The sequence below is a fragment of the Vicugna pacos genome, chromosome 1, assembly GCF_048564905.1.
Source record: "Vicugna pacos chromosome 1, VicPac4, whole genome shotgun sequence".
NCBI lineage: Eukaryota > Metazoa > Chordata > Mammalia > Artiodactyla > Camelidae > Vicugna > Vicugna pacos.
In genome coordinates this window covers 54,118,524-54,134,329 of record NC_132987.1, presented here as the reverse complement: position 1 = coordinate 54,134,329, position 15,806 = coordinate 54,118,524, and the positions used below count along the sequence as shown (strand labels likewise).

At 37.7% G+C, this 15,806-nt stretch overlaps 1 protein-coding gene across 5 annotated transcripts in view; it reads left to right on the top strand.

The window, feature by feature from the left end:
• Positions 1-15,806, top strand: part of IGF2BP2 (insulin like growth factor 2 mRNA binding protein 2) — a 145,867-nt gene that overhangs the window by 115,183 nt on the left and 14,878 nt on the right. For 4 of the 5 annotated variants that reach the window (XM_072962482.1, XM_072962470.1, XM_072962490.1 and 1 more), the window contains 3 exons: positions 5,043-5,165; positions 5,522-5,657; positions 8,036-8,164. In XM_072962482.1, the coding sequence (XP_072818583.1) occupies positions 5,043-5,165; positions 5,522-5,657; positions 8,036-8,164 (388 nt within the window). The remainder of the gene's footprint in view (positions 1-5,042; positions 5,166-5,521; positions 5,658-8,035; positions 8,165-15,806) is intronic. The other variant, XM_072962486.1, reaches the window with a different exon arrangement.

Sequence of the window (15,806 nt, the reverse complement as noted above, 5' to 3'; positions counted from 1 at the left end):
GCTGAATATTTTATTTTAATCTATTCAGATTTAAATAGTCACATGTATGGCTGATGGCTGTCTTATTGGACAGCGCAGGTATAGAATGTACACTGTTATCAAAACCATTATTTACAATGCTGGAAAAGGATTTTTCCACCATGCTCCTAAGCCACTCGCATGCTTTTAAAGTTGGATTACATTTGCTTAAGTAGTAGAAACTGGTATCTGAATGGCTACTTTCTTCTTTTTTCTTCTATCTCCCCCCACCCCTGTGCCTTTCTTTTATAAAATATTTCTTACCATTCCAGAGTGTTGTACCAATCTGAATGACAAATACAGTTTTTACTAAACCAATTGACTTTGTGTTATAAACAAATTAATGGTAATGAGATAGACAATATAATAATTTTTTAAAAGGCTCTGTATCAGTTTGGCAAAATCTGCTTACAGGCAAGTGTGGCAGTTTTATAAAGAAACAGTGAGGGATGAATCAAAGTGCTGCAGTGGAAATGACTGCAGGTGACTGGAGGCCCTAGTCAAAGGTTTTAGAGGAACAGGAAGAGACTTTGGGGGGTTCAGGGAAGGCCTCTCTGTGTAAGTGACATTTAAGTTGAACTCTGCAGAGGATGAGTGGGAGGTGGAGGATGTAGGAGAAGAGAGATCCTAAACTTTCTTTTTATTCATTTACCAAATATTTATTGAGCATGTACTATATGCCAGGCACAGTTCTGTGTGCCAGTGAACAAAGCTGACAGAATACCCTGCCCTCTGAAAGTTATGTTCTAATGGAGCTTCTTCAAGCATCCATTTATTTGGGGGCAGTAGTAATGGATCTGTTAGATGATTTTGGTCTCAAGTAATAGTAAAACATCACAAGTGGCTCAAGCAGTAAGAAACAATTATGATGTCACATAGTAAGAAGTCCTAAGGTGAAGTAACTGCAAGGTCAGTTAAATCATATACTCAAAGTCTCATGACTTTTTTTTTCCTCTGCTTTACCTTCCTTGGGGTGTATTTATCTTTTTGTGATTGGCTTATTTCACTTAATGTAATGTCCTCAAAATTTATCCATGTTGTTGTAGGATTTCCTTCCTTTTTAAGGCAGAATAATATTCCATTATGTGTATGTACCACATTTTGTTTGTTCATTTGTCCATTGATGGAGACTTGGTGTTGCTTTCACCTCTTAGCTATTGTGAATAGTGCTGTTAGGAATATGGGTGTGCAAATATCTTTTTGAGACCCTGCTTTCAATTCTTTTGTATATATACCCAGAAGTGAGATCGCTGGATCATACATTAGTTTTATTTGCAATTTTTTGAGGAACCTCCATACTGTTTTCTATAGCAGTTGCACCATTTTACAATCCCAGTAACATTTCAAAAGAGTTCCGATTTCTCCATACCTTACCAACACTTGTTATCTTCTGTTATTTTGATAGTAGCCAAACTAACGAGTTTGAGGTAATATTTGTATTCATTTGATATCTCATTGAGGTTTTTATTTGCGTTTCTCCAATGATTAGAGATGTTGAGCATCTTTTCACATGCTTTATGACATTTGTATATCATCTTTGCAGAAATGTCTGCTCAGGTCCTTTGCACATATTTAAACGGGTTATTTGGTTTTTTTAATTGTTGAATTGTAGGAGTTCTTTATATATTCTGGATGTTAAACTCTTATCACAATATATGATCTGCAGATATTTATCTCCATTCCATAGATTGTCTTTTCATTATATTGTGTCCTTTGACACAAAAGTTTTTAGGTTTGATGTAGTCCTATTTGTTTATTTTTGCTTTTGTTGACTGTGCTTTGGTGCCATATCCAAGAAACCATTGCCAAGTCCAATATCATGAAGCTTCTCCCCTTTTTCTTCTTCTAGGAAAATTGTACTTTTGGTTTTACATTTAGATGTTTAATCTATTTTAAGTTAACTTCTGAGTATGAAATAAGGGTCTAGCTGCATTCTTTTGCAAGTGAATATCCAGTTTTCCCAACACCATTTTTGAAGACACTGTCTCTTCCCTGTGGTGTAGCCTTGGCACCTTTGCTAAAGATCATTTGACCATACATGCAAGGGTTTATTTCTGGGATCTCTGTTTTTTTCTGTTGGTTTATTTTTCTTGATGCCAGTACCACATTGTTTTGGTTATGGTAGCTTTGTATTATGTTTTGAAATCAGGAAATGTGAGATCTTTTTCAAAATTGCCTTGACTATTCAGGGTCCCTTGAGATTCCATATGAATTTTAAGATGAATTTTTCTGTTTCTGCAAAAATTGCCATTGGAATTTGATACGGATTACATTAAATTTGTAGATTGCTTTGGATAGTATGGACATCTAAACAATATTATGCCTTCCAGTCCATGAATACAAGATGTCTTTCCATTGATTGCTGTCTTCATTAATTTCTTGCTGCAATGTTTCATAGTTTTCAGTGTAAATGTCTTCTTTGGTTAGGTTTATTCAACACTTTATTCTTTATGATGTTATTATCAATGAAATTATTTTCTTAATTTCCTTTTCATATTGTTCATTGTTAGTGTATAGAAACACAACTAACTGATTTTTGTGTGTTGATTTTATATCCTACAATGGTGCTGAATTACTTTATTAGTCCTAATAATTTTTTTGTGGCATCTTTAAGGTTTTCTACATATGAGATCATGTCCTCTGTAAACAGAGATAATTTTACTTCTTCCTTTCCAATTTAGATGCCTTTTATTTCTTTTCCTTGGCTAATTGCTTTGGATAGGAATTTCAATAGTATGTTGAGGGAGGAGGGTATAGCTCAGTGGTAGAGTATGTACTTAGCATGCACAAGGTCCTCAGTTCAATCCCCAGTACCTCGGTTTAAAAAAATTAAATAAATACGTAAATAAACCTAATTACACCCCCCCCAAAAAAAGATGAAAAAATAGTTGAATAGAAGTGGTGAGGGCATCATTGTCTTGTTCCTGATCTTAAAGAAAAAACTTTCAGTCTTTCACCATTAAATATGATGTTCCTTATGGGGTTTTCATTAATGGCCTTTATTATGCTGAGGTAGTTTTCTTCTATTCCTGAATTGTTAGGTGTTTTTATCATGAAAAATTGTTAAATTTTGTCAAATGCTTTTTCTGTATCGATTGAGATGATAATGTGGGTTTGCCCTTCATTCTGTTAACGTTATATAGTACATTCATTGATTTACATGTGTTGAACCATCCTTTCATTTCAACTTGAAGGACTCCCTTTAGCATTTTTTGTAGAGCAGTTCTAATAGTAATGAATTCCATTAGCTTTTGTTTATCTGGAAGATTCGTAATTTCCCCATCATTTTTGATGATAGTTTTGCTAAATTCAGTATTCTTGGTTGACAGTTTTTTCTTTCAGCACTTTGAATATGTCATCCCATTCCCCTCTGGCCTGCAAAATTTCTACTGAGAAATTCATGTATAATCTTACGGAAACTTCCTTGTGTGTTACTCATCACTTTCCGCTTGCTGCTTTCAAGATTTTCTCTTTGTTTTTGACTTTAGACACTTGGGTTATAATGTATCTCAGTGTGATTGTCTTTGAATTTATCCCAGTTGGATGTTCTTGGAGCTTCTTGAATCTATATGTCCATTTCTTTCCTCAGATCTAGAAAGGTTTTCACCTATTTTCTTCTAATAAACTCTCTGCCCCGTCTCTCTCCCTTCCTTCTGAGATTCTAATGACATGTATGTTGACCCACTTAGCCTCCGTAAGTCCCTTAGCCTCTCTCCACTTTTAAAAATTTTGTTTTTCCTCCCCACTTGATGATTTCAAATGACTAATCTTCAAGTTTGCTGATTCTGTCTTCTGCCTGACCATATCTGCTGTTGCACTCTTTTAATGAATTTTTCAGTTCAGTTATTGTATTTTTCAGCTCTGTTATTTCTGTTAGGTTGTTTTTTATAGTTTCTGTTTCTCTGTTGACATTCTCACTTTTTTCATGCATCATCTTCCTGATTTCATTTAGTTGTCTGTATTCTCTTTCAGGTCATTGAGTATTTTTATGATAGTTATTTTTAAGTCTTTGTCAGGTAGCTCATAGATCTGCATTTCTTTAGGGTCAGTTTCTGGAGTTTTATTTTGATTCTTTGATTAGGCCATGTTTCCATTTCTTTGTATGCCTTGTAACTTTTTGCTGGGGTTTGGGCATTTGAAAAAGCAACTCCCTCTCAGTCTTTGCATTACTGGCTTTGTTCAGGGGAAGACCTTTGCTAATCAGCCTGGCTGGAGTTTCTAGGACCTCTCAAACCATTTCTAATCTTTTTTTCCCCCTGGCTTCTATGGGACTGCAGCTCTAACATACCATTCACCTGTGTTTTCAGCAGCTTCCAGGCTCTGGCACCAGTCTTGTCAGCTCTCCAAGTCAGGCGAGATGAAAACCAATCCCTCAGGCAGCCCTGAGACAAGCCAGAATGTTGGACTCATGATCCAGTCTTTTGTTTCTATCCCGAGAGAGTAGCCCTGGTATAGGAGATTTCCTCCCAGTTGCCCCTTGCTGTACTGTGTGGGGGAAGGAGCATCAAAGGCATGCCAAATGCCACAAAATTTCCTACCCCTTTTGCTAGAATCCCTTTTTGGTTTTATAAAAGCCTGGATGCTATAGCTTCTCACTTGATCTCTAGAGTTCTAGCCTATCTTTTGTTGTCAGCTTGGTATCTCTGTGGGGGTAAGAGAGTCTATTGGTTCCTAGTCTGCCATCTTACTGATATCATTACCCCTTGTGCCCTTTTTGAGAGCAAGGAAAACCTTCCTAAAGTCACCCAACAGGGTGCTTCTCCTACCTCATTGGCCAGACCTCTCTCATGGACCTATTTCCAACCAGTCACAACAAGGGAGTATAATTACCATAATTTGATTTGTGTTAATCAAAATTCATGCACTGGGGTTAGTGGGGGACTCAAAGCCTTTCCTGAAGCCCATGTCTACTTGTTACCTGAACAAAGATGGCTTCTATTTGCAAGGAAAAAGCTGGGTAATAGCTCTTGGGAGGCAACCATTGTGTTCACCCTAAATGTTAAATTGTTGCTTGTCTCTTTTAGAGCTGAAGAGATTCCTCTAAAGATCTTGGCCCACAATGGCTTGGTTGGAAGGCTGATTGGAAAAGAAGGCAGAAATTTGAAGAAAATTGAACATGAGACAGGGACCAAGATAACGATCTCATCGTAAGCCACTTGTTTAGATTAATTGTGCCCAGTAATGGAGAATTTGAGAATTTTGATATGTCCATCTCATTCATCTGCTTTCCCTTAAAATGAAAATGTAATTGTGAGTGATATAATTATCTTCAGCACCATCAAACAAATACATAATAATTACCAGTCAAACATTTTCTTCTACGGATATGATCTAAGTCACTGCAAAGATCTGAGATAAGATGGCAGATATTCTATGCTACAGTGTGTGGTGAGGGAATCCAGTCTTCTCTCCACCTCTTCCGCCAAGACTTGTTTGTGATCCTTCTGGAATTTTATTTTTCCTTTTGAAAAAAGGAAATTTCTCTCTTTTTCCTGGTGGCCAGCTTGCAGGATTTGAGCATATACAACCCTGAAAGAACCATCACTGTGAAGGGCACAGTTGAGGCCTGTGCCAATGCTGAAACAGAGATCATGAAGAAGCTACGTGAGGCCTTTGAAAATGATATGCTGGCTGTTAATGTAAGTGCCTACTGCTTTCTTCTCCACTGTTTTTCACATGTGTTTTCAAGCAGGACCCAAGACTCTCTAATAATAATAATTGTCATTCAGATAGTGACGAAGCACCTTAAAATAGCTATGCAGAGTTATTCTTGTCTTCTTAGGTCAGAAGCATTAGAATAATCAGGAAACCAACTAGAAAAATATGATAAATACACTGGACAAAATAGTGTGAAGCCATTCAAATGGTGACTTTGAAGATTTTTAAATAAGGAATTGCTTATGATATATTGTTAATTAAGAGTATATGTAAGTATATATATAGCTAGGGTTATAATTATGCAAAGTAATATGGATCAAAATGACTAGAAGGCTACATATAAAAATCAGAATGGCTGATACGTTAGAAAAGTGGGATTATTTTCCCCCTACTTTCCAATTTAAAAAATACATACTTACTTTAAAATTAACTTCTGATCTTCATCTCTTGCTTACTGATCTGTTCTTGTAGATTGCCCAGTAGATGTTGTCATCCTCCTCAGCTCTGAAACTTCTAGCAGACTGATTTGGGTTTGTCTTTCCTGTTATTACTACCTAGTTCCAACTTCATAATGGGAGGACACCATTCTGGCATTCAGAAATCTTAAAAATATTTGTCCATCAATCAAAGCCCAAACTCAGCTCAGAGGAGTAAATTTTTATTTTTTTATGAGAATGATTTTTTAACATACACAAAACAGGAAAGAATACTATGATAAGCTCTCGTATGTCCATAATCCAGCTTCAGCAGTTAACAGCTCGTGACCTGTTTTGTTTCATCTGAACCTTCATCCGCATCCCCACACCCCTAGGATGACTTTGAAGCAAATCCCAAATTTCGTAACATTTCACAGAGGAGTAAACGTTGACAAAGGACTAGGTAGGTTAAACACAGCCCCAGTTCCCTCAACTGCAGCACTTTGCACAGGGCCTCCTTACTCGGGTCGGCACTCTATCTCCCATCTCACCCTAAATACCACCTCAGCAGCCCATGTCACGTGGCAGTTGAGGGACACAATGAGAAGACTGTGGTGTGACCTTCTCCCCTATTTGTGTATATTTGTCTGTCGAAGTATCATCCACTGATCTCATTTTCTTCTTTTAGGCTCTTGATATCTTATGATAAACAGCTCTTTCTGTGAACACCCAGAAATGCTACAAAGGTTCTGGGTGTCCCCAGAATCTTCACCTGAGCATATACATCACTTAGATTCATTCATGTCTGTACTAAAGTCATGCATTGTTAGAGGAGTAACAAGACTATTAGATCTTACACATCAATGGAATAAAGGTTAAGGATCCTAGCTTTCCTATTCCAGAGATTCTAAAAGAAAGCAAGTTACCGGGTGACCCTAGAGCCACAGATAAGAAAAGTGAAAATGTTAGAGAATTGCTTAGTGTTTGGGGAGGCAGTGAAGGCAATATAGGCCAGGGTGGGGGCTGCATCCCTCTGCCTCTGAAAGGATGGTGTAGTTCAAAGTCACCCCCAGCCTCTGTGAGCATCCTCATGTTTAAGTGAGAAATAAGCAAGTGAGATGATCACAGAGCTGCAACTAAATGGTAAAAAAGCCAAAGTTGTGAACCATTCCAAATCTGGATAATAGAGTTTACATATATGGTATCTTACTGAAGGGTCTGATCTTTCCCTGAATAGAGTTAGAAAAAACTATTAATCCAACATATTCATTCAGCAAATATTTACTGAGTACTTACTAAGTACCAGGCACTGAGCTCGCGACGCTAAGCAAGACAGTCTGTCCATAAGAACTTTGTGGCCTAATTAGGGGGAAAGGCTGCTCCACAGGCAGTTCAAATACCATGTGACAAGTGCTGTTTTAGGGAAGCACAGGCACGTCAGGAGAGCACAGACAGGGCACTTGCGCTGAGACCTTTAGGGTGAGAGCAGGCTTCCCGGATGAGGGGACACCCATGCTCAGGTGAAACCACATGACAAGTAGGATGTAGCCAGGTGAGGGGGGGAGAGAAGCACATTTTTTTGCAAGGTGGACAGTGTGTGCAGGGGTCCAGAGGCGAGAGGAGTAGGACAGGGCAGGATTGGGATAAGGTGGGACTAGCAGGAGAGAGCCTGGTGAGCTGGCCTAGGGCCCCAGGAAGAGCCTTGTTTGCTGTGTTAAGATGTGCAGACTCTCAAGGCTGCAGAGAAGCTTTGAAGGACCATCATGATCAGGTTGAATTTTGGAGAGCCCACCCTGGCAGCAAGGTGGGAAAGAGGTCCACGGGGCCAGGGCAGAGCCAATGAGGAGACACTGGTGCCAACCAGACAAGAGATGGAGGCTGTCCAGGCAAGCTGGGCCTCTCTGGTCTCCTCCCCTCAACTTTTTCTCCATTTTTATTCCTAGCAACAAGCCAATCTGATCCCGGGGTTGAACCTCAGCGCACTTGGCATCTTTTCAACAGGACTGTCCGTGCTGCCTCCACCAGCAGGGCCCCGAGGAGCCCCCCCCGCTCCCCCCTACCACCCTTTCGCTGTAAGTAGCTCAGCTTTCAGGGGTTTGCTAATGCTCCTTCAGGCAGCAGCATTTCTCTGCTGTGTCGAATCAGAGCTAAGGCTTTCATTTGGAGGTTGTGCTCATAAGTGATTGTAGGATGAATCCAGCAGTTCTTAGGACTTCTTCCTAATGGAGAAATTAATATTACTAAACCATCCTCTAAGTATGTGCTCTTAACATAGTGTCTATCATATCTCGGACAGGGACTACTAGCAGATTCATTAACTAGAAGCCTGTTTATTCAGAGAGAGGATGTATTAGCCCAAAGAAGAACCTTTATGAGTGTTCATTTACTAAAATACTAGGGTTCCTAGATGACTCATGCATATATATATATATATAAAATTCCCAGCTATATCTACAATTCAAATGCATTGCATTTTATTAATAGGCAGTTTTTAAAAGAAAATAACACACAGTGTTTGTTTCTAAACACTTAGCACAATGCCTGGCATTTAGTAGATTCTCAGTAAGTATTTACTGTTCGAATCATAACTGATAGCAAAAGAAGGAATGTGAACTTTGTGAGTTTTCTTCATGGGGGTTTCTTCTTGTTCCCATTCACAAGCATTGTTCAGGATCATCACATCACCCAGCTGGGGTTCTGGATACTTGACAGATTTTTTTCCCCATTCCTAATTCTTCTCCACACACATTCTACTTATTTTGTAAGCAAACTAAGTTTCTTTAAACATGTTTATACTGTTTAAACGGGAAGAATCAGGTTGGAGGACATTACCATAAGCACTTCTTTCTTTTGAGAGGTGGTCTCTGGTGTAGACACTGCAGTGTCAGAATTCCTAGAAGCTCTTTAGGTTATCTGTAGAGAGACAGGATGAGCTCGCTGTGCTGTTTTGCCAACAAAATACAGACATGAACTGGCACCCACATCCTTAGTCACAAAAACATACACATTCTGTCATCTTGTTTATGTACAACTCTTCTGAGTCATTTTTAAACCTCTCCATACCATTTCTTTAGTTATATTCATTTTCCCTTAAACAAGAGCATAGGGCCCAAAATTGAGCTGTGTGTGTGTTTGTGTGTGTGTGACAGGGTGAGGGAGCTGGAATAAGGCAGGAGGGAAGTGGCCACAAGTTAGTCACGCAGCTGCTCTTAGGAGGGAGAGCAGCTCTGAGAGGTGCCTGTCCGCATACCTTTGCTGTGAGATTTGAGAATGACTGAGCCCAGTACAATGAACTGGCATTTAGACACATCTCATTTCTTGGGAGAAAGATGGTATACACTGCTCCACAGAAGGTAACTTCAAAAGCCAGGGCACCCTCCCAACCTAACTAACCTCAACAGTGGGAGAAAAAAGGTATAATATAATAGACCACACTTCTTTCTTTTTTTCCAAGACTACAATTTTTAATGTATAGTAATGAAGACTGTGTGGTATTGGCATAAGAATATACAATATAGATTGGTGTAACAGAATACAGAACTCAGACAGACCCTCAAATACATGGTGAAGGTATTTCAATGGGAAAGGATAGTTTTTTTTAAATGAATAGTACTTGAATAACCAAAAATCAAAAAATGAACTAGTCCTTTACCTCATACATTTCATAAAAATTAATTTGAATCACAGAGCTAGTTATAAAAGCTAAAACTGTAAAATTTCTAGCATAAAACATAGAAATTCTTTCTGATCTTGGAGTAAGCATAGATTTCTTAGCACACAAAAAAATACAACCATAAAAGAAATATATATATATATAAAGTGGACTTCATCAAAATTAAAAATTTCTGCTCTTCAAGATCTATCATTAAGAAAACAAAAAAAGCAAGCCACAGATGGAAACAAAATGTTCACAAACATATCTTATGAAGGACTTTTATCTAGAATGTAGACAAAAATTCTTACAACTCAATAAGTTAACCCAAATCTAAAATGGGCAAAATATTTGAAAAAGCACTTCCCAAAAAGAAGATACAAATGTCAAATAAACATGAAACGTTGCTCCACATCATCAAGGAAATGCGTATTAAAACCACAGTGAGACACCACTGCACATCCACTAAAGGTGCTAAAATGAAAACCAACGGCAGCGCCAAGCATCGACAAGGACATGGCGCAACTAAAACTTGAACACGTTGCTGGCTGGAGTGCAAAATGGTATAAACACTTCGGAAGATTCAGTGTCCTCTAGAACTCATAAATTCCACTCCCAAGTATTTAAACATATATCCACACACAGACTTATAACATATGTATTTAGCAGCTTTATTCATAATAGTTCAAAACTTAGACGTTCATCAACCTTAGATGTCCATCAACAGATATGAATAGTTACAAATGGTGGTATATCCAAACAACAATAATACTCAGCAATAAGAAGGAACATATCACTGATACACACAAAACCAGAGGTGAATCTCAACATGGATTTCAAAAGAATTATGCTGAGTGAAAAAGGTCAGACAGAAAGAGTATATATTCTATGGGCTATTTATTAGAAATTCTAGAAAAGTCAAATCTAATTTATAGTCACAGAATGCAAATTAGTAGTTGAATAGTTATTGGGGTGGAGTATAAGAGAGCACTTCTGAAACAGGTCAGCAAACTACAGTCCGAGGGCCAAATCCCACTCACCAATTATTTTTGTAAATAAATATGTTTATGGATGTTTATTTACATACTGTTTGCTTTCCTGCTATGATGGCAGCATTGAGTAGATGCAGTAGAGACCTGAGATGTGCAAAGCCTGAAATATTTATTTGGCTCTTTACAGAAGAATTTGTAGATCCCTGAACTAGAACAATAAGAGAAATTTTCATGATAGCAGAATATTTTCTAAACTTTCTAAAGAATAGATTTTGCCAATTGGAAAGCTTCTAAGTTTTTTTTTTTAACTAAAACAGTAGCATAATGATTTTACTAATATACATAATTTTCATTCTTTATAAAATAGATTTTAAGTAAAATTTCTTCTTTAGGTTAAAAGCCAGGTAGTTCTGATTTGAGCTCATAGATCAAGATTAGATTGTAATCCAGAGCACACAGTTGCCCCAACTCTGCAACACAGCTGCTACAAGCCTCTCTCAGAGAGCTGAGAAGCCTGGGGCCAGGGGAGGAGGCCGCCAGTGCTACCCACCTGTGCAGGGTCTGGAACCTGCACTGCAGGCTCGTGGGCTTCCCTGCTGGGCCCATGCCTCCTGAGGAGGACAGGGTAGGATGGAGTGGTGGGGATACTTTAAATACTTGTAAGATATTATTGCTTTTCAGTCACACAGGCATTCAGATCTCAAGGAACTAGGGTATTTCTTGGTTGCTTTTATACATCACAAAACTCTAGTCCTTTTGCTGTTAGCATCCAAAGGTCAGGAAGTCTGTGCACCTCCTTAGAGCTGGCTCGCACGTGTGTGAGTTGGTCTCTCAGCTCTAGCAGCTTTGAATGCATATGTGTATGTAGGAAAATTATTATTTTTTGTTATTTTCTGGTTATAAAATTAGTACATGCATAATATTTAAGAAGCAAATAGTAAAAGTGCAAGATTTTTCTTGCTCTAGAAATAGCCAGTGTTTCTATGTATATGTGTGGTATATATACAGTTTATATGTATGTATAATAAATATATAGGTGATATATATATATTTTTAATTGTCACTCTACAGTGGAAATCTTTGTGTGTGTGTGTGTGTATATATGTATATATATATATATATATCTTGGTTCTTTTATTCAGTTGTTTCTTCAGAATAAATTCCTGGAAATAGAATTGCTGAGCCAAAGAATATATGAATTTTATATATTATATGTAACTATAAAATATGAATGTTGAGATATAATATGTAAGTTTTGATACAGAAACAATGTAGTACTTTTCTTTCCCATCAAGTGTGTGACAGAGAAGTTTTTTTGTTTGTTTTTTTAAGTATAGTTGATTCAGAATGTTGTGTTTCTAGTGTACAGCACAGCGACTCAGTTATACATATACATATATATATATTCTTTTTTCTTAGAAAAGTATTTTCTTCTCCTATACTCTCACTACCAATGTAATTGTTCCTTGCAGTCTGATACTTTAAAAGATGCTATTATGAGATTTAACACTCTGGAGCTTATTGGCCATTTATCTGTAAGATGGGGTAACAATAGTACATATATCATGGGCTGTTGTGAGGGTTATTAAATAAGTTAAAATCTGCACACAGTGACTGCTGTGTGAACCTTAGCTGTTAATGTCATTTCCCTTCATCTTTTTCTTAGTGATCTGTAACAGCTCATTTCATATTAAGGATGTTAACCATTTGTCATGTTGTATTTTCCACCAGCTTGTCATTTCTCTTTGTTTTATGTGTGGTGTCTTGTGCTATAGTAATTTAAAATAGATATATTTTGAACAAATGAAGTATTGTATGAAGGAAATATTCCTTCAGTCTTCTTTCTCTTACCCACGTTTCACCCAACAACCACTCCCCAGAAGAATAGCACTGTTACGTTTACACATTAAAAAATATGTTTTCTGAGCACATAATCATATAATCAATTATTCAAAAACATAAATGGAATCATGCCATACACAGTGAATTACAGGGTTTTTGGTTTGTTTTTGTTTTTTACTTATTATGGACATCCTTCCATAGCTAGACAAAGTTCTCGTTAATGGCTACTTAGTATTCCATTGTATGAATTTACTACAATTTTTCAACTGAGCACACTGTTGGACACTTGGGTTATTTCTAGCCTTCCTCCACTCCAAATAGTGTGAAAATAAATATCCTTATACGTAAGTGTGTAACTATACCTGGAAGTAAGTTCTAAGATGGCATTTGTTGCATCAAAGGGTATTGCATTTAAAATTTTCACAGATTTCTTTTCAATAGAATTTATGCAGAAATTTTAAGAATTTAGTTAAATCACAGATGTTTTCCTTTATGGATTTCTGGCTTTTGACGTCATGCTAAGGAAAAGCCTTCTCCCGTGTGTAAGGCAGTTGAACAGTCTCCCAAGTTTTCTTATTTTTAGTAGTAATTTTTAATTGTTGGTTTTGGGGGATTGTTGTTTATATCTATAATTCATAAGGAATTTATTTTGACTTATACTTTAAGAAAGGGATTTGTTTTTTCCCCAAATGGATAACCATTTCCCCAAATCGCTTATAGAGTGATGCACCGTTTTATCCCTCAGTTTGAAATGCCAGCTTTGTCGTACATTGAATTCCCACTGAGTCATATTCCTGGGCTGTTCTGTTCCATTCATCTCTGTCTGCACTGCAGTTACCGAGTCTTATAGGACCTTTGACAGTTTTAACAGCAGAGTTTCTTTTTTTCTTGAAGACTGAATTGGAAAGATAGTCAACTTTTACTATTCTTGGGAAAGTTAAGAATAAAAGGAATTTTCTGTTCCTTGGAGGTTTGATAGAACCCCGTCCATAAACTTTCTGGGCCTAGCACGTTTTGTTTGGAGGAAGGTCGTTTATAATCTTTCAGTTTCTTATATATGTTTGACTTGGCTTTTAATTTATACTTTCTTGGAAAAGCATTCATTTCATCTCTCTTTTCACGTGTATTGGTCCAAAGTTGTATAAAGCTGACCGTTGCCTTTTAAATCTGCACACTTGCGGTTCTCTCTCTCTTTTAATTCCTAGCATCGTGTGTTTGTGCTCTCTCTTTTCTTAATCAGATTTGCTAGGGGTTTTTCTATGGTTTTAACCTCTAAGTATTTAAGAGTTTCTTTTCTTTTACAATTGTTTCCTGTACTTTGTGCTCAAAGGATGTTAGTGGAACAGCTGTGATTTTTGTGGTCTTGCTCACACATGATCAAATTTTGGAAGTCGTGGCCACTTGGAACAATGCACCTTTGCTGATGGACTCAAAGTTACGTTTATGGCTGTAAAATCAAGCTTTTAATTGTGGCCTGTATTCTCCATATAATTACTTCTACCTGTAAGACTTGTTACATTTTGAGAGCAGTTTACTGTTCTCTCACTCTGATTATGGTTTTTTTCAGATTCTTTATTTCTAACGGATTTTGTTTAATGTATTTTGATCATATTACTCTAGAAATAATCTGGAATTTTAGTCCAAATTATTAAACTTTATTAATCAATACATAACCTCATAAATCACAGTTATTTGGAATTAACTAAACTTTTACTGGTTTCTTTGCTCACTGCAGGTGGTTTCTTGTGTCTCACATCCTCTCATTTTTTGAGTTACTTGTTTTTGTTTCTTTGTTTTTCTGGAGTACTTCCTCACACAACTTTATTCTCAGTAGTACGTAAGTATACTTTCTAAGCCTTTCTGTATCTGAAAACACCTTTTTTTTTTTCCCCTAATGCGTGAATAAAAGTTCAACTGGGTGTCTAGAAATCCCAGGGCCATAGTTCCATTAGAACTCTGAAAACATGACTTACAGCATTTTGCTTCTCAGTTAAGTTGCTACCAGTCTGATTCTCTTTCTTTAGTAGGTAACTTCTTTTTCCTTTGTCTTTACGTTTTTTTTTTGCCTTTTGTAGTGTTTTACCTTCACCCTTGGAAATCAGAAATCTGACTCAACCCTTTGATTTGAACATTCAGGTTTTTCACTGGGTCAGGAAAACCTTTTGCATCTGTAATTTTAGTGTTGCTTCTCCTCCTGGAGTTTACACTTTACGGACAGAGAGTAGGTCTTCTCACTCTTGCTTCCTCTGGGGCCCTCCTTTTGTTTTGCGTGGGTTCATCTCCTCTGACTGGCTTTTCGGGGGTGTCTGTGCTGCTGTTTATATGGCTTCTATTGAGTGTTTACTTTGCTAATCATGTTTTTAATTTTTAAGATCAACCTGGGTGTCTGATTGGTCTTTTTCCTCAAGACAGTCTATTCACGTATTAAAGCGCTGCCCTCTTGAATCTCACTGGGAAATCAAAGCAGACTTTTTAAAAAGGCTCTCCCTCTTTCCTGAATTAATTCACTGAGTCATTTGCTTGCCTTGCTCAACTTTGCTTCCCTTTTTCATGCTGCTGATTCTCTGTATATGTCTAGTGAATTTTAATTGTCCATTCATGTACTTAAATAAACTCAGCAGAGGACATACTAGAATCCCTAGGGGAGCTTTATCGTAACATACACCATAGGCCCCACCTGAACCAGTGAATTTAGAATGTTCTCAGAGAGGGCAGTGTTGGGGGTAGCAGTTAAGATCTAGGCGCACAGAGATCTGTGCCCAAAGCTTGGCTCTGTCTCTTGCTAGCTGACAGATTTCTGGTCCCTATCAGCTCCTGAGGTGGTCCTTTAAGAGCCCACGGGTGGTGGGCAGGGGCTGTAAGGAGGCACTTGGACAAGCTGGGGTAGAATGCTGCACGTTCTGAATCTTGAACAGCTCTGCCCATGATTCTGACCCCTCTGACCAAGTCCACTCCCTCCCCCATGTCTGCATCCCTGGTTCCCAGGGAGAGCACCACTCTGTCATCACACTAAAACCCTTTGTAGACTTGAACCTAATTTGTATGCCTGACATTGCCCTTTTTACTGCCCCTTTCTCACCCTTCTCTCGTCCCACTCCCTGATTTCTTTATGCTTCAGAATGTCACCTAAGTGATGCATCAGATGGGTTACACAGGAGTTGGGAATTGAGGACCCTGCAGTTCTTCCAAACAATGCAGGCCCAGCTGTTTATAATTTCATTTAAAATT